This window comes from Artibeus jamaicensis, unplaced genomic scaffold (assembly GCF_021234435.1).
Source record: "Artibeus jamaicensis isolate MK-2021 breed Jamaican fruit bat unplaced genomic scaffold, CSHL_Jam_final contig_387, whole genome shotgun sequence".
Taxonomy (NCBI): domain Eukaryota; kingdom Metazoa; phylum Chordata; class Mammalia; order Chiroptera; family Phyllostomidae; genus Artibeus; species Artibeus jamaicensis.
Genome location: NW_026521812.1, coordinates 23,919,692 through 23,944,139, shown reverse-complemented (window position 1 = coordinate 23,944,139; position 24,448 = coordinate 23,919,692). Strand labels below are relative to the sequence as shown.

At 38.2% G+C, this 24,448-nt stretch overlaps 1 protein-coding gene across 3 annotated transcripts in view; it reads right to left on the bottom strand.

Moving 5' to 3' along the window:
• The window catches only part of PDSS2 (decaprenyl diphosphate synthase subunit 2), a 229,263-nt gene that overhangs the window by 97,761 nt on the left and 107,054 nt on the right, over positions 1-24,448 (bottom strand). For all 3 annotated transcript variants that reach the window (XM_053664879.1, XM_037159022.2, XM_053664880.1), the window contains exon 3: positions 690-888. In XM_053664879.1, the coding sequence (XP_053520854.1) occupies positions 690-888 (199 nt within the window). The remainder of the gene's footprint in view (positions 1-689; positions 889-24,448) is intronic.

Sequence of the window (24,448 nt, the reverse complement as noted above, 5' to 3'; positions counted from 1 at the left end):
AAAAATGTTTAAACCCTATGAACCACTTTGAGTTTGAGGTATTTATCGTAAACAACCTGGAATGAGAAAAATGGATGTGTAAAGATGTTTACTGAAGATCTATTTATGATAGTAAAAATTAGAAGCAATCTAAATGTCCAAAAATGAGAACTTTGTTAAGTAAATATTATATTTAAATAGTTAAATATTGTGCAGCCATTAAAAAGTTTATGAAAAAGTTATTAATATGAAAACGCCCACATCATAATATGAAATGTGAAAAAATAGGCAGGATTAAAACAGCCTTTATACATGCAAGTTTTCACCTGTTACTAAAAAATCCACATATATAAAGGTATGAGTAAATAAACAAAAGACACAGAGAAAATACATGAAAATATTAACTAACAGTGATTATCTCTGGATAGTGAGATTTTATATATCTTCTTTATATTGACTATTTAACCCTGTAATTAACAAATAATTTCATTTGTAACCAGAAAAAAACAGAAATAAATTTCAAACTTCTTTCCTAGCACTTACCGGTTCTCTCTGGTGTTGACACTGCCCCCACTTCCATCCTCACAATTTCCCCGAGCACTCACATATGGGGAGTGGGGGCTGCAGGGCGCACCAGCCTCTGTGGCTTCTGCAATCGACCAAGAGCCACTAAAGGCTGTTAGACACAAGCAAGCCCTGCCCAGTTTTACCTTGGTGTTCTGTAGCAGAGCTAGTCCGTTGCAGGCATTTGCTAGAAGAAAGTCTCCACTCAAAATAGCTATTTTATTTCCAAAATGCATGTCTTTCAGTGGTCCATCAGAAGACTGCAATTCACTTAAATTTACTATTCCACGATGCACAAGGAGAGCGGTATGGATAAGTTCTGTGATCTCTGCCAAACTTCTTTGACTAAAACATAAAGGTAAGGCTTGTCAGAGAGTCAAGAATACTACCAGACTTCAGTTTTCAACAATAAAATATTTATAGATTAATCTTTTTTCAGTTGTTTCTTTTTAATAACTTCATTTAATTGAGATATAAATGGAACATAACATTTTATTAGTTTCAGGTATACAGCATAATGACTCAATATATATATATATTGTAAAATGATCACCCCAGTAAATCTAGTCAACATCTATCACCACATTTAGTTACACATTTTCCTTCTGATAAGAACTTTTAAGATCTACCCCCTTAACAACTTTTAAATATATAATGCAGCATTTTAACCATTATCACCATGCTATAGAACATGATCTATTCCCATGATTTATTTATTTTATAACTAGAGTTTGTACCTTTCAATCACCTACACCTATTTCATCTACCTCTGACCCCCCACCCCGCCTCTGACAACCACGAATCTGTTCTCTGTATCTATGAGTTCAGGTTTTTGTTGTTTTTAGATTCTACATATAAGTGAGATCATATGGTGTTTGTCTTTCTCTACTGTATGACTTATTTCACTTGGCATTTTGAAGTTTGTTGCTTTTTTTTTGAAGGTTGCAAATGTACTTTATTTCTTTAATTGTGCTATATTTTATTGGGTACACAGCCCTTTTACTTGGCATCAATTATGACTTGGTTTTAAAACAATTCTCTATTATACCAGCTGAGCTGATTACTGATCTCTTCATTCCTTTTGGGTAACTCTGCCAAAAGGGGGCAGGTTCCACTGTAGTCGAATTTGTATTGCTGTATATGTCCATATAGTTATCTCCACTAGCTAATATGGCACTACCATATATGTCATAAAAATCATGTATACATTTGTGATGGCTGTGCCTTGCCATTTTTTGCTGAATGCTTTGAACTCAGAGAAGACTTAATATGTTTTGGGCCAAGGGAAACACTGCAAAGCTAAAGACAGAACTGTAGCAAGTACAGCTGCTGCTCTGGTGCAACTCTGAGTCAAGCACCCTTGCTGAAGGACTTTCAGAAAGATTTTAATAAAGTAGTCTGGCATCTACACGTAAGCAAACCTTGACACCTTTCTTCTCTATAACATTCTCCACTCTCTGCCCCACCAGTCACCAGGAATACCAGAGCTGGCCAGTGGAGGGCTACCCTTCACATTCTCTTTACTTTATCCTCACTGTAACTTTACTATGTGTGTAACTTTACTATGTCTGTAACTTTAGGATTTCTGAGAATCCATACTAGTATCTAACAGAATTCCAATACAAGTGGGAATGTAATTTGTGCCAGATATTAAGCTAACCACTTTTATACATTACCTTATTTAATCCTAAATACAAAAGAAGAGTAAATTCATGGTTTAGAGTTAAATCTCATTACATGCTTCCGCAAATCACCAAGGACTTATATATGACTACTAAAAAGTTAAAGGAAAATATTTCTGTAAAAGGAGCTAACATTTAATATTATCCTTTAAAAGAGCAACTAAATGAAAGGAATAAAAACATATTTTATTAGTGCCCTACAAACGTTTTCTAGCTTGCAAACCCAATCACTATGAAAATTCGTATTGTTACATTTCACAAAGATTAAACAATGAGATTATGGGCAAGTATAAAACTCAAGATAGGTTAAGCATTGGACAAATCTTCCATGCAAGTTCAGCTTATACAAGTAACAACCAAGCAAGCAACAAATTGTAGTTGTTTTGAGTTATCCCAAGGATGAAAATGAATGATTGTGAGCTTTTAATAAAGACACCCGTAATCATAAAACAGCATTCACTAAATAAATAGCAATCTTTAAAAGCCACATGGCCAGAAACAACACAAACAAGGGCGATAATAAAAATGAAAACCCACCATCTGTGCTGTACCCACCATTTACGAAGAACTTTCACTTACAGTATCTACTTGTGATTCCAATGATAGCACGACTGGAGAGGTTAAACACCGGATTAAGAACATTCTCTTTATGCGGGACAATGAGTGACCAATGATAACTTAAAGTGTGTATGTACCTACCGAGTAGTAAATTAGTAGATGGGGTGGGGGACGAGATTACCAATGTTACCAACACCAGTGTGTGCCCACCAGAAATATGTGCCACTTTCATCCTTAGCACCACAGCAGAGAATTGTGCTGGAGAAAGTGTATGATGAGCAGACTTGACTCTTTTGTTCATAGTAACTGGGAAAAGTAATTGAGTTGTTTCCAAATCACTTGGTCAGAACAAAACCAAGGGAATGAGCCCAATCAAGAATCTAGATGACAGTTTTAATCCCGGATAACTGCGGGCAGATCCCTCAGACTCTCAGATGTTTGGTTTCCTCACTACTGAAAGGATAGGAACTGGAAACACAGTTCTTTCCAGTTCTAAGATTAAGTGATTTCAGTTCTAAAATTTAATATTTAGTTCTAAAATTCTAAGATGTGAGGGTTAGAAAATTACTTGGCAGTTAATAGTTTAGAAAAGACCAAATTATTGCTATTATCTGTACCTACTTTCCCACAGGAAATAGAAATAGATTGGTCATCTTGAAATCTGTCCTGTAACTTTACTTCTAAGATTTGTCATCAGATAAGCAACCCCGATCACACTGTGCAAGAGTCTATTTTGTGTGCAGTAAAGCAGCAGTATGAAAGATGCTGGGAATATTTTCTTCTCATTATCTTATTCCTATTTTAGCCATCTAAAGCAATCAAGTCAACTTTAAAAGTACCAGATTTAAAAAATTATCTTAAATAAAGGTCATTTTATGCACACATATTTCAGTATTTTTTATGCTAAATCTTGATTGAAAATGAGTCACAGATGAATGCCACTTATGTTAAGTAATCAGAGTAAGGAAGCAATTACCACTTTGGATGTAACCCAGAGGATTAATTGATGTTTTCACAAGAATTTTCACCAAATTACTTTCTTTCAATTGTATGTTAAACAACCTCATGTGTTTCTATCCATTTTCTTCCAACATTTCTATTTCTCCAAAATTTTTAGCATTCTTAGCTTTAGAAATAAGGATGGCAGACTCTGCTAGTTACCTATGCACTCTTTCCTTCCTCACTACCAATACACCTTTGTTATATTTGGAGTGACAATGTACTCAAAAACACTCGCCTTCCCAAGATCCCCTGAGGCCAGAAGTGATCACGCAGCACAGTCTGGCCAATGGGGGTAAGTAGCAGTTCCCTGGGTAAAGTTTCTGAGAAATCTGAGTTCCTGATATAAGGGGACAAATTCGGCTGCTCTGCTCCTTCCACCTTTTGGGCTTACCCCTTCTTGCTGCCCAACTGCCCAGAGGCCCAGTAGAGACCTAAGGATCCTACGTAGGGCTCCCAACCACAGAATGGCGATCAGGAGCAATGCAGGAGCCCGGGCCCCTGAGGACCTCTTTAAGTCGGCTCTGATGTGCCCATTTCTAGGCCTTTTGTTGTCTGAGATAAGTAAACACTGCACTGCTCTAAGTGTTGTTTGTTACAGTCCTTTTATTTGCAGCCAAATAAATTCCTGAAAGATGGTCAATAAAAACTGTACTACCACAAAATAGTGAAGATACTTCACATTCATGTTTCTGTACTCTGGTTTTAGTCACCTAACATGATCTTTTGAAGATAGTTCCATATATTACTTACAAATAGAGAAGCTCCACATTTTTTAAAAATAGAGAATCTCGTTTTATTTCATACCCTTCTCTACAAAGAGGTTCACTGTGCGGCTGTGGCATCAACTTTTGCTGCTGTAGGGTGAATGATAAAGTTATATTTGCTTACAGTTTTTTAAAGAATCAGCTTATGTGTCACTTCTATGAAGTCTGCCCTCAATTCCCCAGAGTTAACTCCTTCTGTGCTGGAAAGCGTCTGAACATAGCTCAGGCCATTTATTATCCTACACTGTGATTATTTTAGTCCCCTGCCTCCCTGCCACTTCTCTCCGTCACCGCACTGTAAACTGTCCTGCCCTACTTTCCTGGCTCCCTATAAATATTTGTTAAACAAGTAACTGTTTACTTGGCAATCAACTGTATAAGGTATTGGGGATTGTTTTTACTCTTAACAGTTTCAAAAGGGAAAGAATGACATAAACTTCAAAGTCAGGTTTACAGAATCAGAGATGGAAGTGACCCCAGAGGTCAACTAACCTCAATTAACCCCTTCCAGGGATGACTGATAACAAATTACACAGCCAAGGCTGCTGATGAATAGTTTTAATTATTAAAAATTGTTCCTAATATTAACTTGAAATCTCTCTAAATGCTTTACATTTTTATGACAGTGTTAAAATATGAGAAAGGTCAACTGTATTTCACTACACAGGCGAGGATGGTCAAAGACAGTGGGGTCTTCTTCCTTCTTACTCTTTATTTCTTCCTACTTTACTCCTTGCTTTCCTTCTTTTTTAAAAAAATTATTTATTTATTTATTTTTAGAGAGGAATGGAGGGAGAAAGAGAAGAAGAGAAACATCAATGTGTGGTTGCCTTTCACATACCCCCTAACCAGGGACCTGACCTACAACCCACACATGTGCCTTGACTGGGAATCAAACCAGTGATCCTTTGGTTGGCAGGCCAGCAGTCATCCCACTGAGACACACTAGCCAGGGCTGATTCTCTCTTTACCTTTAACCTTTGGCATTTACTTATGATGTGTCTTGGAGCGGGCCTCTGTGCATCCTTCTTGTTTGGGACTCTCTGTGCTTCCTGGAATTGTATGCTTACTTCCTTTACCAAATTAGGGAAATTTTCTTTCATTATTTTTTCACATAGATTTCCAACATTTTGTTCTTTCTCTTCTCCTTCTGGCACCCCTATAATGCAAATGTTGGACCTCTCGAAGTTGTCACAGAAGCCGCTTATACTATCTGCATATTTTTGGATTCTTTTTTCTTCTCATTGTTCTGATTTGTTGTTTTTTTCTTCCTCATGTTCCAAATAATTGATTTCATTCTTGGCTTCATCCACTCTACTGTTGTTTCCCTGTAAATGACTCTTTATTTGAATTAGTGTGTCCTTCATTTCTGACTGGATCTTCTTTATGCTGTTGAGGCCCTCACCAGGCTCCTTGAGCATCCTTACAGCCAGTATTTTGAACTCTGTATCTGATAGATGTTTATCTCCATTTCATTTAGTTCTTTTTCTGGAGTTTTGATGTGTTCTTTTATTTGGGCCATGTTTTTTTGTCTCCGCATTTTGGTAGCCTCCCTGTGTTTATTTCTATGTATTTAAGGTTGAGCTGCTTTGATTCTGTGTCCTGGTAGTGTGGCCTAATATAGTAGGTGTCCTGTAGGATCTAGTGGCACAGCCTCCTCTATCACTCAAGCTGGGTACTCAAGGTAAGCCCTTTATGTGGGCTAGGTACACTCTCCTCTTGTAGCTGAGCCTTGGTTGCTGTTGGCAGATCAACGGGAGGGATTTACCCAGGACGCAAGGATTGGCTGTGACCACTTACCACCAACCTCTGCCCTCTGTGAAGGATCAGCTATGCAGGGGCAGGGTGGTGGTGCTGCAGTGTGGTCTGTAGTTGTCCACTGGGTGCACTGGCCCTGGGGTTTCCCAGGTGGTGCAGGCCAAGGTCAGTCCCCACCTGTGTTTTGCCTGGGTCCACCCTCCTTGAGGTATAAATCTCTCTGAGATGGCTGCTGCTTGTGCTGGGCTTGGAACCTAAGCTGTGAACCTAATCTGGGTGCTGCTAGTGCCAGGCCTGGGGCTCACTGAGGCCAGCTGTTGCTGGTCTGAGAGGGTTTAGGAAGTTTTGCAATTTGAGTCAAGACCAGCTATTCATATGGAAAAGCAGCTTGGTTGGGCCCATAAGATAGGTGGGAAGGAGTCTCTGGGGATCTCCAAGGTGGGTCAAACATTGTTGGCCAGGTTTTTGTAGTTTAAGATATGTCACCAGCTTGCCGGCTCTGTGGCTCTGTGAGGGGAGGTTTTATAAAAGGGACAATGGCCTCTGCTTGCCTTGATGCCAGACACTTCAGTTTCTCCCAGAATGCCACTGGTGACTTTCAGCTACTAGTCTGGTTCTGGAGCCCAGATGGAGGACGTTCCAGTAGTGAGTCTTGTGTAGGTTCTTTAACAGGAACTGCTCGGGATTCCAGCAATTTCTTCCACTGACTCAATCCCCACTGGTTTTTGTAGCCAGAAGTTGTGGGGACTTACCTCCCTGGCACTAGAACCCTGGGCTCAGGGGACTGGTGTGGGGCTAAGACTCCTTGCTCCAAGATATCCTGCTTCAATTTATCTCCACCACATGTGGGCATGGAATCAGCCTGTTCTGAGTCTATGCCCCTCCAACCAGTCTGGATGGATGTGGTTTCTTTAATTCCATAGATGTCAGACTTCCACTCAACTCAATTTCTGACAGTTCTGAATGATGGTTGTCCTGTATTTTAGTTGTAATTTTGTTGTGGTTGTGCAAAGAGGCAAGCTGTGTTTACCTATGCTGCCATCTTAAAAGATGAATGGGCAATAGCTATTGACTGAGAAAAAAAACCCTTAGACCCTTACCTTACTCTACAGGATAAAAAATTTTCAAATTAAAGATCTAAATGTGAAACAACAAAATACAAATTTAAGTTCAAAGGTAACAAAAATAAAGTATTTGTGTCACATACAACAGAAGATTATATTAAAATATGTGTAGAACTTGTGCAATTGGATGAGACATTGATAAGGAAAAGATAAACAGCTCAAGGGCAAAATGGGAAAGAATATGAAGAGGTAATTCTAGAAGCAAATGGCCAAAACCACATAAAATGATGCTCAACCTCACAAATATTTTGGAAAAGTTACATTATAATAATAATGAAATAATATTTTGTCCATTAGCTTTGCAAAAATGGACAAACTCAGAAATGAGTCAAGTAGGAAGATGAAGAAACCATTAAACTCATCACTTAGCAACCTGCTCAAAACTGGTGGCTCCCCATCTTACTCAGAGTAAATGCCATAGTCTCTACAATGGACTCCAAGGTCAAGGGTAATCTGCCCCAGCTCCTCTATGCCCTTACCTCTTTGACTTTGTTTACTAGTCTCTTCCCTCCCTGATCACTCTTTTCCAGCTACATTAGCTTCCTTGGTGTCTCCTGAACTTGCCAACCCTGATCTCACCTAAGGGCTTTTGCCCTTTCCTCCCTCCAGACCAATCTTCTCTTAGAGATCTGCAAGGCTTAGTCACTTGCTTCTCTAGGTCCCTTCAAAGCTCACTTGTTCAGTGGTGCCTTTCCTGACCACTCTGTTTACAACTACAACACTTGCATCCTCGCGGGCTCTCTCAGTCTCTAATGCCTGATTTTCTTCCTCCACAGCACTTACTGCCATCGGACACTGGCAGTTTTGTGTTTTGTTTCTCTCTCCATAGCCCCACAAAGGAAAGCTCCACAAGGGCTAAGAATGAAGGAGGGAGGGGGAGAAGCAGAGCAAAAGAATTCCTAAGATATACTTCGAAAATATCAAAACTCAAAAATATCAAGGCATTGAATAAAAAGTATATCCTTTTAATGGCAGATAAAAGAATCTTTCATATAGCTTTTAACTAATTATGTCAAATATTATTTTTTATAAGCCAGACCCAAAATTCTAAAAAATTCATTGCAATAATTCCAGAAACATAATGATTTTCCTGTTTTGCTATTTATTCATGCTGATAACCCAACTGAAAACAGAACTTTGAATCTTGGGTTTGCCATGATCACAAAATTCAACACTACATGAAAATGCCAAAGCTGTAGGACGCAGTAACGGTGACCTCCAGACAGAGACGGAGTCCGAAGTGCAAGGTCTGGAAAGAATGACTAGGCCTCGCTTCCAGCTCTCACCACATACAGTGGGCAGTCACTGAAAGTACTAGTTGAGGGCTCTGTGTCTTGCCCTCTGTGAGGGCACTGACATTAAGTTAGACCAGTTTGCAGCTGGCCTCATTCAAAGAGATTAGATACTTGAGTCTATGTTAAAACCTTGTTATGCCATAAAAACACAAAATCTGGAAGTGAAGGACAAAAAAAGACAAAAATCCTTAAGCAAAAAGCTTCAGTACAAACCTTTAAAACAAAGTTCTCCCATATTCTGTACTGTAATTTTGAATTACTGGGAGTTTTGCAGAAATATAATTTAAAAATAATCATAGATTAATACAAAGGCTTATCTTTCTTGATATATTTCTAAAAATTAAAGCTCAGTATTTTTTATATTTTTGAGTAAATTATATATATTTAAGGTATATAAATATAACATGCTGTTTTGATAAATGTAAATAGTGAAATGATTACTATAATCAAGCTAATTAGCACAGGCATCTCCTCATACAGTTTTACTGGTTGGTTTGTTTGTCTGTTTTAAAGAAAATTCAGCACTAATGTGTCCTGTAATTAGTTCCCTGTACACTTACTGACCAATCTGTAGAGGTGAGCTGCCTTCACAGTGGTACTCATACCTGAGAAAGCAGAGGATGTTGGGACTCAGCAAAAAGTCACCATAGTTATTACCAGAAATTAGCCAACCAAATGACATTTGTAATGCATTTTCTCTTTATGTATGAACATAAGGTTCTGCTAGTGATCAACTAACACACCTATGAAACTCATGATGCATAACCTAGCCAGGTAACTAACTGTATTTAAGAATATTTCCAGAAACATTATTTTGAGTGACTAGACACAAACTTGATGTTGTGAACACATAACTATCTAGCAGGTCAATTATTTGCTCAATATAATGAGGGAGAGGGCTAACTAACTAACAGTATCTGGTTTCTGGGAGCAGTTTAAGTTGGCCTATTTCTGCCAGAGAAGCAAAGGGAAAAGCATAGCTGGCATTGTTATCTAGGTCTCTAAAAGTATTTTTTGGTTTGATATCACAAAAGGGGTTAAAAATACGTCAGACTACCAAAAAAGCCTAACAAGACATCTGGGTGCCACGGCTGTCACTGTCAGGACAGCCCTTGGAGGCAATGCCCGTATCAATTCGGTTTATCAGATGGACAGCTGATCAACATTAAACAGACTTGCTCTGGGCAGACTGAGCTGAGCTTCCTGACATGAATTCCAATGAGAGCCCTCAGCACTCGACCACTGAGCTCTGCCATTTTTTACGGCTGCAGCTCCCTGGACATATGGGAATCCCTAGTGATGAGCACATAAACCTGCCTCTAACTCAAGTGACGGCTCATTTCCCCTGGCTGAAGGCAGACATTAATATCCTGAGGAGATCAGACCCGCCTCTCTGACCCCCATCTACTGAAGCACAACGACTGTCCTATTTTATTTAATAAGCTTTTAATGAAGAAAACCAAAACCCCCTCTCTGACTGCAACACAGTTCTACATGAAAAGGTTACACAAATACATCCAATTCCATGTCAAAGTTTTCCAAAATATCTGTCCCCCTCCCCAGTGAAGATGGGAGTATGTCACTCAACTCCCATAGTGCTCATTCTTTCTGCTGCAGTGCAGGACTTTAGTTCTTCCCTCTGATAATTAGGAGCCGTCTCCACATTATCAGGTGGAGGATTACAGAACTGGTTACATGGAGTGTGCTAGTGTTTCCATTTTCACTGCATACCTTTTTCTTCGAAGGTTCATCATTTAGCTATGAAAACTGCTTCAGGCACAACCAGACTAGGAGAAATGGCAGCCCAGTGACAACCCAGACAGTACACCAGAAAATGCCTCTGAGCTAAATCAGAATATAAGCTAAAAGTATTTGGTGAATTAGAGTTGGCACAAATACTTTGGTTTTAGGAGGTATAAAACAAAAGATGGATGATGGCAAATGAAGATGACAAGCAGATCTGTACCTGTGAATCTTGGAGGTGCCTTAAAAAAGAGAGAAATCTGAATCATTACTGAGGTCTACTGCTGGGCCCATTACCTACTGCCAGCTCTGTGAGTTCTGTATTGCTTGATGACGGCTGAGTTTTCTTTCCTTGAGAAAACAAGTAGGGGTTAGGAGAAAAGTGACGGCTGTTTGTTAAATGGGGCACAGGAAGCACTGCAGGAGAGAAATGTCTTTCTGCAGAGACCTCTCCAACTAATAACAGGAGGCAGTGATGAACTGAAAAGAGAACCTCAGTAGGCTTCATAGACCATGAAACATGTCTATAGTTGGGAAGGTAAGGTGAGCGTAACATTTTTTTTCTATAAAAAAAATGCCAGTGATATGCTTTAAATTAGATTGCTTATACTGCTATCTAATCAGCTTAGGTATCTAGAGATACCTCAAAAAATTAAAAACGGATCTGCCTTTTGATACAGAGATCCCTCTTCTGGAAATATATTTGAGGGAACCCAAAACACTAATTCCAAAGAGCATAAGCACCCCTATGTTTACTACAGAGTTATTTATAATTGTCAAGATTTGGAAGCAGCCCAAGTATCTGTCAGTAGATGAGTGGATAAAACAACTATGGGACATTTACACAATAGAATACTACTTGGCCATAAAAAAAGAAGAAAGTTTAACCTTTGCAACAGTGTGGATGGGCCTGGAGAACATTATGCTAAGTGAAATAAGCCAGTCGGAGAAAGACAAATATCATATGATTTCACTCATAGGTGGAATCTAATGAGCAAACTGAACTAACAAGCAAAATAAAGACAGATTCATAGATAGAGAGCAAAATGACAGCTAGGGGTAGGGAGGTAAGGGGTGGAAGGACTGAGCAAAAAAGAAAAAAGACTCATGGACATTGACAACAGTATGGTGCTTGCTGGGTGGGTGGAAGAGGGGGATGTAAGAGAAATAAATAGTAATAGAAAAAATATAATAAAAATAAATAAAATGACATTCCTTAATAAACCTCTTTAAACAATCACATTCTACAAAATATGACTGTTACTATGAATTAAATTATTTCAAACTACAGACATGGCTACAAAAATTCTTAATAGCATCACTGAAAGGTATTTTTTTCAAAAAGCTTTATTGAGATTTAATTATGTAGCATAAAATTCAGCTGGTTTTCAGCATACAATTCAATGAATTTTAGTGTTTACAGAGTTGTGCAACCATCACTACAATCTAATTGTAGAACATCTCCCTAAAAAATAAACCTTATGTTCATTTAGAATCACTCCATATTTAAGTTATTCATCTTGATTTTTATTTTAATTTTCAAGTATTTGGAATTTTAAGTAAAATTAACTACAAACAGCAGCAATATAAAATGAAAATATCAGATACTTTTACTCAAAAAGGACTACAACCTGAGGCAAACAGGAAAATGTCCACATAGTATACAAGGTCCATCCGGAAAAAGTTGACCCACTGTTAATAAAAGAGAATGGTTTGTGTGACATTGATGTAACCTGGCAGCCAAGGAGAGTGAACCAGAGAGCGCATGTGTGAACAATGATCTACTACACTGTACCAGTCAGTGTGGGAGGTAGATGCTGTTGAGTGAGCATGTGCATTGTGTGGCCATAGCATTCAAAATGAGCAAGTAGAACAAAGAATCTGCATCAAATTTTGCGTTAAGTTGGAACATTCCTTCATGGGAACTACTGGGATGATTCAGAAGGCCACAGCCATGGGCAACTGGTGACTGGCAGCTTCATCAGAACAATATGTCTACTTATGCATCATGTCTCATGTGGAGTTTTTTGGTGAAACAGCAAACCACACAGATGACTAAGCCCCCCTACAAACCAGATATGGTGCCATGTGACTTTGGGCTTTTCCCCAAACTAAAATCACCTTTGAAAGGGAAGAGATTTCAGACCATCAGTGAGATTCAGGAAAATACAACAGGGCAGCTGATGGCAACTGGGAGAACTGTGTGAGGTCCCAAGATGCCTACTTTGAAGGGGACTGAGGCATCATTGTCCTATGTACAATGTTTCTTGTATCTTGTATCTTCTTCAATAAATGTCTTTATTTTTTCAGAGTACATGGCTGGACACTTTCTGGACAGACCTCATGTATGTTCTTCAAAGCCAAATATAAAGGACAGATTAGGTATCTGGAAGTAATGCTTGTTTTAAAAAAACTGACTGTAAGGTATCTCAAAGGACACATGCAGAATGATAACCATATACAACTCTCAAGCAAGTTACTTTGAAAGGCAAAATACATAGTCTATTTATTCACCAAAAAAAAACCCTTGTGACCTCATAATCACACTTCATACTCCAAGCAACCCTCAAGTTTCGCATTTCTAAAGTGTGTTTTTTATCTACATTTACAGAAACAACAGAAATGTACAAAAGGCTGCCACAGCTCTGAGAGGAAAGAAGTAATACCTCAAAGTAATGAAAAAGTATATGAATCACAGTTTAGATTCTATTAAAAGCTATCCCATTCATTCTTTCAAATTGCATTACTTTATTTAATTCCAGCATGGACTTAATGTGTGTTCACTGAGATGAAAATCCATAACTACTGATTTCAAGTGAAATGAGTGTTCCTTCCAAATTTCTTTTTCATATAAAAGTGGTACAGGAAGATGAAAAGATAAGATTAAAAGTCACCTTTTAAAAACATCCCAACTATTAAAAGGTCTACTTACAAAAACAAGTCATGTGCATCAGATGACAGCATACACTTACTGTACAAAATCAACGACATACAAGTATATGCAGCTAAGCTGTTCAGTACAGTAGACACTAACCATACACAGCTATTAAGCAACTGAAATGTTGCTAGTTGGAATGCAGATGTGCTGTGAGTTAAATTAGTCCAAAAAATGTAAATATCTCAACAATAACTGCTTTACACTAATGACATGTTGAAATGATATTTTAGATATATCTGTTTTAATAAAACACATCATTAACATTAATTTCACTCACTTTCTTTTATAGTTTTAGCAAATTTAAAATTATATTTCTATAGGGAACCACCACCAGGTTCACCATTTTCCATTCTATCTCCTTCTTCAGAAGTTCTCTCTCTTACATTATAGCATATTTTCTTTCAGAACTTGTTATGTTTTTAACATATGTTTATAAACATACAGTAAATGCAGTACAACTGTAAACAGAGAAAAATGCTATGCATTTTTCCATTAAGAGTTCATACTATATATACTGTACTACATAACTTGAGTTCATAATATACATACTGTACTATATTAATTTATTCACTTAATATAGTCTGGAGAATTTTCTCGTCACTACATACGAGACTACCTAATTCTTTTACCCATAGTATGGATGTACCACAATGTTCTCCAGACTCCATTAATAAAGAGGTAATTTCCTATTATTATAAAAAATGCTGCAATGAACATCTTTATACATATATCTAGGTGCATATGTGGGAGTATTTTTGCAGGACAAACCCCTAGAAGTAAAACTACAGGGTCAAAGAGCATGTCACTTAAAATTGTGTTAGATATCGCTAAACGGGCTACATTATTTTCAAAACAAGAAGATAAATGATCTGGTTTGCGCATCTATAATTTCTCTATGAGTCTCTGAAATGATAAGGACATAAGCTTCACATCAGGGATTACTTAATGACGAAAAATATGCCCTAGAATTCTAACCTATGCCCTGAAGTCAGCCTAGACTTAGCCAATCAATTACTATGGTGGGGGCCCTCCAAGTGACTGGCCGGATAAGGATTCCCTTTTCTCAGGAAATGCTGCTTCCCTACCTCACTGAGATCATAAGGTGGGTAGCAGCTGCCAAATCTGTTCTAGGTTGTCCTTAACCTCCCCGTGCTGGTTGAATGATGCAGACCTGAGCGCCTGGCCTGCTGAAGGGCACTCAGGTTCCTTCTCCAGGGAATCTGAAATTCAGGGTGATCTGGGAGCTGCTAAAGGCAATGCTCCAAAGTAGCACTTAAGAACTTCAGTTCTTCACTTAGGACTTTTGTCATTGCTGCTTGTATACCACATGTACTCTTACACAGTTAAGGTCTTTCTTTAAATCTTATCTTTAAATCCTCGTTTAGGATTTTGCCTAGAAACGCCATATAGCAAAGAGTTTAAGAGTACATATCCTGGAGCCAGACTGCCTAGATTTGTATGCCAGCTCTGCCACTTATTAGCTGTGTGATCTTGAACAGCTTGCTCAACCACACTCAGTGCCCACTGTTTTCATCTGTAAAATGGAGATAACAGCACGTATGTCATTATCATAGGGGTTAAATAACTGTATACATAATTCTTAGAATGATCATGCTATATAGTAAGTGCTCAGTAAATGTTAACTATTACTGATCTTTAATTATTTCACCTTTCTATTCATATAAATCTTTACAGGAAACTTTATATCCCAAATATCTGGTTAGGAGCCCACCCACAGAGCACCCACAGAGCAGCAAGACCTGACCTGGGGTGATGGAGTTAGGCATTACACTACCACAGGCATTCTTAAGGGAGGCATCCAGGGCTTGGTGTAGACCAGAGTCTCCTGGCCTTCTGGATGCCTCTCTTGGTGATGGGCAATCCTCTACCTCTCTAGTACCATGCCCACTCCCCACTCCTGACCAGCCCTTGAAGTTCTTGTATGAGTCTGTGAAAAATCAACTGGGCTAGATGAACACATCTGTAGTACTGATGAGGAACTAGCAGATCCGAAAAGTCTACTGAATTGTTTAAGGTTGCAGCTATTAGAACTAAAATCCAGATGCCCTAATGCCCCATCCAGTGCTTTTTCTTCTATGCTAGTAAATCTGTTTAGAAGTTAGGAAAAAAATTTTCATACTGATACCTTACCTTCTTGAAAACTGATAAATGTTTCAAGTAATCGCAATGGTTGGACCAGGTACAATTCTAGAAAGGTGGTAGACTTAACTTCTGAGTCCCTATCTCCTTACAGCACTTGATCATTCACCTCAGGTATCTTGCCTCCCCACATCAGAGCCTTTAGGGATAATCATGAGTCATTTATTCTTTAAGGTAAGTTAAGTTTATCTAAACAGACAGTTTTGTTCTAAGAAAGCTCTGATTTGAAATCCTAGCTTCATTTCCTATGATCTGTAGAGCATAATTATTCCCCCATCTCCAGTCCTGGTTTCCTCTCTATTGAAAGTGGAGTAGTCAACAGGTATTTCTAGGACTTTTGTAAGGAGGAAATAAATTTCATTCACAGCAAGCAACAAAGGTTTATGAAATACCAACTACTTGCTGGGGAGCAGACAAGGCCTTTTCCCAATTCCTTGCTTAGAGGGGTAGCTAACAAATGTCTTCTTTTTTTTTTCTTGTTTTCTCTTTTTACAAAGTAGACCTAGATTTGTTTACTCATTCAAGAAACATTTATTCAGTACTTGGTACATGGTGGGCACTACTCAGGGCCTGGGAATGCAGAGTAGACAGAGTAGTCTAAAACATGGTTCCTGCAACCTGTAGTGGGGAAGGGGTTTGACATTGTCCTTAGATCTTCCTAAGGTAGACACCAAATTTAGGACTCTTTGCAGAGTAGGAGAGTAACAAGGTTCTTGGATGCCCATCATGCAGTCCTGTTCCTTCAGTCCTGCAGGTGGGAGTCAAAGTGCAGAGGTCCTGAGGACTTTGATCAAGGCCGTATGGGTAGCTACCAGTACAATCCTCACCTTCTAATCTTCTCTGTATTTTATGCTGCCCCAAGAAGCAGACAAAACAGTTTAAGTGTAAGTTTTCTAGATGAAAGCTTCTTAAAAAAATGACAAAATAAAACCAGGGAGTACAGAATAGTCATTCTTTTTTAATGCCAGAATGTATATCTTCCAGAAATTATAACTTATTAGCAATCCTTCAGATATGCATGTGGTATGCAGATACTTCACTTTACAGAACTTGAAAAAACGGAACTAGTATTTGACGAGCAATCTAAAAAATCAATTAACATTGATTATATGGTACTAAAATAATCAGAGATAATCACAGAGATGAATTTTGTAATTGAATTTGTGAAGTCTGTCTTTTTCTTCATCATAAACAGAAACAGAGAGACGTCTGAAAATGGTCCATGTTCACCTCAGAAAATGTGTTAACTTTGCAAAATATGTTAAGTTTGCAAATTTTGGCTGCAAGCCCCAAGTAGTTATAAGCAAAAAGATCTCATTTATTTATAAACTGCCAAGACCACATTACTTTTGGTCGCCCCCTCCCGTCCCCCAGTATCGCCTCCCCTTCCTGAATCTGGCCATGACTCCCACCCCTACCTTCGGGGTCCACCGTGCTCATCTCTCCTCCTGGGAAAGGCAAGTAATACGGCTCATTAAAACAGGCACACTTCTTAAGGACGTACATTTTTGACAACCAAGAAAATGTACTTTTTTTTTTATAACATTATTTTAAAAAATATTTTATTTATTTATCTTTAGAGAGGAAGGGAAGGAGAAAGTGAGAGAAATATCAGTGTATGGTTGCTTCTCGTGAGTCCCCTGCTGGGAACTAGCTTGCAACCCAGGCGTGTGCCCTGACTGGGAATTGAACCACGATCCTTTGGTTGGCAGGCCTGTGCTCAATCCACTGAGCTGCACCACCCAGGGCTAAAATGTACTTTAAAACAATGGCCAGATGTACACATCCTTCTGCCAGTCTTGTACTTTGTGAACTCCTGTGATGTGCCAGGCACCAGGCTTGCTGCCCTGCTCTCTACGCAGCATCCTGCTCTCAAGGAGCCTAAAGCCTGACAGGGACAAAAAATAATGAACAAAAACAGAGACATTTGAAAATGTCCCTGTTCATCTCAGTAAGTACAGTAACTTTGCAAAGGGATAAAATTACACATCCCTGTCAGCAAACATTTTAGTCAAGCTTTCAGCTGAAATACCAGGAAGCATCTTAAAAAGTCTGGATTTAAAGAAATAAGTGGAGAACACAAAGCTCATCAAATATACTTCCAACTCATCGAAAGACATTCCTACTCCATAAGACATTTTTGGTAAACGGGCAATTCAGAGAGTGTGGCTGTCTACAATATTGTACCTCTGCTCAAACTGCAACATCTCTCTAGTTTTCAAAGTTATCTTTTACATGCCTTTACACATTTCCATATTTAATCATCTTGGCACTCTGCTACCATTATTGTCTTCCTTATCTGCCAGCCTAGTTAATTCTAGTGTTCACAGTACGATTTCCTTTTACCACTCTGCATTCTTGGACATTCTTCTAATCAAGTACAGTAAATTAAAGCCTATAGTAGTTATTTTAAAAATATTGATGGCTCCTCTGTTTATAAATGAATGTGTTTGTAAATAATCTATAAAAATAAGAAGTCTACTAAGTGATAAGCTAAAGCTGAAATATCTGAGTATAAGCTGCTAACGTCCCCATTAAAAACCTGTTGATAGTTGATGATACCAAATGGTTCATAAGCCAGGTTGGAGGTCAAAGATCAGCAGTATGTGTAAGAAAAGTGAGTCATTTACCCTGGCTGGTGTGGCTCAGTGGATTGAGCATGGCCCTACGAAGCAAAGTGTCACTGGTTCAATTCCCAGTCAGGACACATGCCTGGGTTGCAGGCCAGGTCCCCAGTGGGGGACACGTGAGGGGCAACCACACACTGGTGTTTCTCTCCCACTCTTTCTCCTTTCCTTCCCCTGTCTCTAAAAATAAATAAATAAAATATTTTTTAAAAAAAGAAAGAAAAGTGAGTCATTTAATAAACACTGGCTGGATTCAGATTACACATAGTCCTATTACAACAAGCTAAAATACGTTCACCTCTATATACTTCACAACCATATGAAATAGCCCATTCCTGAGTTAATGTATGGGGAAAAAACTTTGAAAATTAAATATTTTGAATATTTGTAACTTAAAAAGAGTCAGAATAGACAAAAATTGAGAAAACTGTTAACCTAGGTTATCTAATTATCATTATCAGCAATAAAATTATTAACAGAATACCTGTTATGTGTCAGACCCTAAAAATATAAAGTATAAAAGAAGTCTCTTTGTTTTATTGTACTAAATAAGTGTACAATAAGAATGTACTAAAGTACGAGTGTCTATGTGCTCTTTCAAGTAGTTTAAGGTACGGTCTGTGCCCTGAAGGCTCAAGGTGTAGCTGGCAATACAGTGCAATGACATAAAGAGATGTAATAAGAAAACCATACAGTATACAGTAAGTGTAAAACGAAAGCCACCGTCTGTGACTGCAGCAGTTATGATCGGTGAGGATTTGGGGGAATAATGAGAAGAGGTAACAGGAGAGCTGCACTTTCCTTGAGGAGGTGCACTTCAATCACTGAGAGCAAGGATGCTGAGCCGGTGCCAAGTGTGGCCGCCACGGCAGTGCTGAGGGGTGGGCATGAGACTTTCCAGTCAGCTTGCTGCTGCTGTTGCTGGTCCCAGCAGGGGTCGCTGTACCTGCCAGACAGTGAACAGAGTCGAGAGCTGTCCTGGAAGGGTACCGGAATGGTATGAGAATGGCTGCTGCCAGCAGACAGAAACTGGAATATGGGTGGAGCAAGACTTAGGATAAAGGCTTGGGTGTCTCTCTCAGACAGGGCCTGAGAAGAAAAGAAATGAGAATAATACAAGGAAGTAGGAGAAAAGTCCAGGAACATACTTCATTTTCTGGCCACAGCCCCAAATATTCTGGATAAATTAAGGGGAACAAAATGACTGAATTGCTACTATTTGTCAAAAAGTCATTTTCACATAGAGACAAGAGAATATTAAATAACAGGCTTCTTATTTATATTTGTTTAAGTAAGGTTACCTAAACCAAAGAAATATGGGTCTACACGCTGCAGTAAAATATTCACTGTCAGTTAATTATCCAAATGTCAAGTCATTGCACTACCTAATTTCACCAGCACTCTCTCATCTGGATGCAAGTGCTGGCCCGTGATCTAAAACAGAGGCCTGCAGATTCATCAGAGTGGCGTGACACAGTTAACTCAGTCTGAAGAGAGCAGGAAAATGAATAAGCTAATTTAGCCCCTTGTCCTCATTCGAATTCTAAAGAAAAGAATGCAGTGATAACTTCTAGCAGGGGAAAGAGAGAGAACACCCTGGCTCTCTTTCAGCAAACCCTCTTAAAAGAGTCAGACATACCCACAGTTCAGGCCTCTGGGCCTTAAACTTAGGTAATAATTTAAATAGTTCCTCGCTGAACTTCCTACCCTGTAATGGTCTTACCCTACCACAGGTCTTTCCCTTCTCTGTGGTGGGGTGGGGTGAGGGGAACCCCACAAAACTGAGCCATAGTCCCCAGGGGAGGGATTACTGGTGAAATGGTGCTGCCCTGGGAAATAAAGGGATACTGGGTTTTTCCTCTGGTAGCAGCTAAAGGTCAGTGCCTGTCATTCTGAAACTGAAAATACCAGTAGTTTGATTTCTCTGGATTTATGCTAAGACCTAGTTATTCTAATAATATTATTAATGGCATATCTCAAGTTGCCATTGGTACAACCCCTTTTTGTTGGATTAAATTATCAATTACAAACAGTTTTATATAATATTTGATTTAAATCCTAAGGCAAGAAGATATAGAATAACCTAACCAGCAGTATCTACATATGGTTCTTACAGTTTTAAAATATATTAAGCCAAAAGAAAATTACATTAAACTCTGCTCATTATAAAACATTTAAAATTCAAGTACATTTAGCAAAATTAGGCATATTTTAATATTCTGTTTCTTCTCTAAAGCAATTCTGATAGAATCTAGGTAAAAAAATTATAAAGTACAGTTCTTGAAGGGTTTGTAACCTGATTATGAGAAAGGCAAAAGCAGATAACCAACAAAGCATGGTAAATATAGTACAGCTATTAAAAATATGAGTTTGGAATAATAAAGACCTGGTTTAAATCCCAGACCTGTCACTTACTGGCTGTGTGATCTTGGCTAAATTATTTAAAATGTCCATGCTCTAAAGTCCTCATCTACATAAATAAAGGGGTGTCACTACTTACCCTCTAAGACTGTTGTGAGACATGAATGAAATAACACGTGTTAAGTGTTTTCAACACGGCACCTGGCATACGTCCGTGCTCAGTACGCAGTAGCTGTTACTACCAACACCACTAATCTTTGCATAGACTTAAGTAGTGTGCTAGGGGAGCCCAAAAGAGGGGTAACTGGCTCAGCCTGGGGGTCAGGGAAGGTTTCCTAGAGATGAGAGTTGAGCTGTGTCTTAAGAAATAGCTAAGAATTTGTCAGTGAAGAAAGGTAGGAACAGTGTGTCAAAGTGAGGAAATAGCAGTTACATAAGGCAAACGTATTTGCAGTGCGGTATTTGCCAGTAGGCCTAGTGCAAGAAGAGTTATCACACAGTTCCCCCTGTCCTTGGCATTCAACAGCAGAGCAGCTGCCTCCTCCCCAAGGTCTAGTATCTATCCTCCCCAGAAATGCCCACCCTGTGCCTGAGAGCTATGTTGCTCTGTCCTTTAAGGATAATTCAGACCTACAAAGGAAGGTGGAGCAGGCTTCTCTAAAACTACCAGAATCTGCTCTTTCTGTTTGGCTTTGCGACACGAGGAAGGGTAAATTGCAGAGACAGTGGAACCCGGTGGTTAAGAGTTTTGGGCCCTAGAGTTCAACTGCCTGTGTTCACAGGCTGGCTCCATCACTGCATTACTTTGGGAAAGTTGCTCACCTCTGGATGCTTCAGTTTTTCCAGCTGTTACAGGGGTACAATAATAAATCTCTTAGAGTTGTTGTGAGAATAAGTATTAGCAATTGTAACCTAATGGAATGAAAATTTCTGTGTTTTATGGACAGGACATCCTTGAAGAAGCAGAGAATGCACTAGATTAAAAATGTGGTCATCTGTGAAGGGCAGAAGATAGAAGGGAGAATAAAAGAGCAAAAATAAAAGTATATTAACTGAGTACCTACTAGATACCAAAAGTACTTTAATTAACATACATTTAATTAAAAGACCTTTAATTAACAATTTCATTTTTTTCAAATGATGATTATAACAGTTGTGCTAGGTAGGTGGTATTGGCCCCATTTTTTCCACGTGAGTATACTGAGCTCAAAAAGGTCACAAAATTTGCCTACACAGACAGACAGAACCACAATTCAAAATCACTGGTGGATGAATACAGAGTCATGCTTTCTAACAGCCACTTCTCTTCATATTAATGGTGAAAAGGGGCCTCCATTTTTCTTAGCTTAAAAATTATAATGCTTGCCCTGGTTGGTATAGCTCAGGGGATTGAGCACGGGCCTGCGAACTAAACAACCATGGTTGGATTCCCAGTCAGGGCACATGCCTGGGTTGCAGGCCAGTTCCCAGCAGGGGATGCACCAGAAGCAACCATACATTGACATTTCTCTCCTTCCCTTCCCCTCTAAAGATAAATAAATAAAATATTTTAAAAATTATAATACTAAACTTCACATTGCTAACAAAAATACTGAGAGCAGCCTAATTTTTTACATGGTATTCTATGCTTACTCCAGGAAATATAAACACTTGTTCAAGTTCAGATATCATGTGCTATGCTGAGGATTCCATTTCCTAAAAATCATGAGCTGTAGTGTATAAACCAAGAGTATATAACCTTGCCCAGAAGTTCAGAGCATATTAGAATTATACAAAGGGTAACAAATATTCTCATAGGACTCCAATTCTATATTTTCAGACATAAATTGACAATGCTTACATTTGTTTTACAACACAAGGTAGGCCCAGTTTTAATCTTTAATTTATATTTTTCAAGCCTGTATTTTGTGTAAAGTAGTCCATGGATCTTTAATATCCTTAAGATTCATACTGCACAGTAATTTGGCTTCTTAGACATCCTTTTATTCTATTAAAAGCATTAGTTTTTAAAATTTTGTTTGTTAGTTTATTTTGTTCATTAGATTCCACATATAAGTGCAATCATATAATACTTGTCTCTCTCTGCCTTCTTTCACTTAGCATAATACTCTCCAGGCCCATCCAGGCTGTAACAAAAGGTAAGATTTCTTTCTTTTTATGGCCAAGGAGTATTCCATTGTATAAATGTATCCACTCATCTACTGATGGACACTTGGGCTGCTTCCAAATCTTGGCAATTATAAACAACACTGCAATGAACATAGGGGTGCCCATATTCTTTTGAATTAGTGTTTCGGGTTTTTCAGATATTCTCAGAAGTGGAATCACTGGGTCATAAAGCAGTTCATTTTTTAATTTTTTGAGGTAACTCTACACTGCTTTCCACAGTGGCTTTACCAGTCTGCATTCCCACCAACAGAGCATGAGGGTTCCCCTTTCTCCACATCTTTGCCAACACTTGTTGTTTGTGGATTTATTGATGACGGCCATTCTTACTGGTTTGAGGTAATGGCTCATTGTGGATTCAATTTACACTTTTCTGATGATTAGTGATATTGAGCATCTTTTCATATGTCTATTGGCCATCTGTATATCCTCTTTAGATAAATGTCTATTCAGGTCCTTTGTCCAACAAAAAAATGGATTGTTTTTTGGTATTGAATTGCATAAATTCTTTTTATCAGATTATGATTAGTGTATATGTTCTCCCATTCAGTGGGTTTTCTTTTCATTTTGTTGATGGTTTCCCTTGCATTCAAAAACTTTTTTTAGTTTGATATAGTCCCATTTGTTTAATTTTTTTTTGTTTTCCTTGACTGAGGAGATATATCAGAAAAAATTTTGCTACACGACATGTTTGAGACTTTACTGCCTATGTTTTCTTCTAAGATTTTCATGGGTTTTAGTCTAACATTTAAGTCATTAATCCATTTTGAGTTTATTCTTGTTTATGTTGTAAGAAGGTGGTCTAGTTTATTATTTTTTGTGCTATCTGTCCAATTTTCCCAACACCATTCACTGAATGAACCATCTTTACCCATTGTGTGTTCTTGCCCCCTTTGTCAAAAATTAATTGACCATAAATGTGTGGGTTTATTTCTGGGTTCTCTATTCTGTTCTACTGATGTATATGTTTGTTTTTATGTCATTACCATGTTGCTTTGATTATTATGACCTTTGGGTATACTTTGATATTGGCTAGTATGATTCCTCCAACTTTGTTCTTTCTCAAGATTGCTGTAGCTAGCTATTTGGGGGTCTAAAGTAGTTCTGAGTAAATTTTTGAAATATTTGTTCTAGTTCTGTGAAGTACGCCATTGGTATCTTGATAGGAATTGCATTGAATCTACAGATTGTTTGGGTAGCATAGGTGTTTTAACGAACATGGTGCATGTTTCCACTTATTTGTATTTTCTTCAGTGTCTTATAATTCTGCAAGTACAACCTTGGATAAATTTATTCCTAGGTATTTTACAACCAATTATAGCAAACTAAGAAATCAGTTCCATTTGGGAGGAACTGTTGGGAGAGCTGTTGGGAGCTTTTTTTATTATTGCTTCAATTTCATTAGTTGTAATCTGTCTATTCAGATTTTCTAATTCTTCTTGATTTAATTTTGGAATATTGTATATTTTTAGGAATCTCTCTATTTTGTCCAGACTGTCCAATTTGTTGGCATATAATTGTTTGTAAAAAAAAAAAGACACTGGTAATTTATTCCAGGGTCTTTTACAACCTTGGATAAATTTATTCCTAGGTATTTTAATTTTTTTGTGCAATATTAAATGGAACTGATTTCTTAGTTTTCTTTTCTATCAGTTCATTATTGGTATACATAATGCAACTCATTTCTGGACATTCACTTTGTATTCTGCTATTTTACTGAATTCATT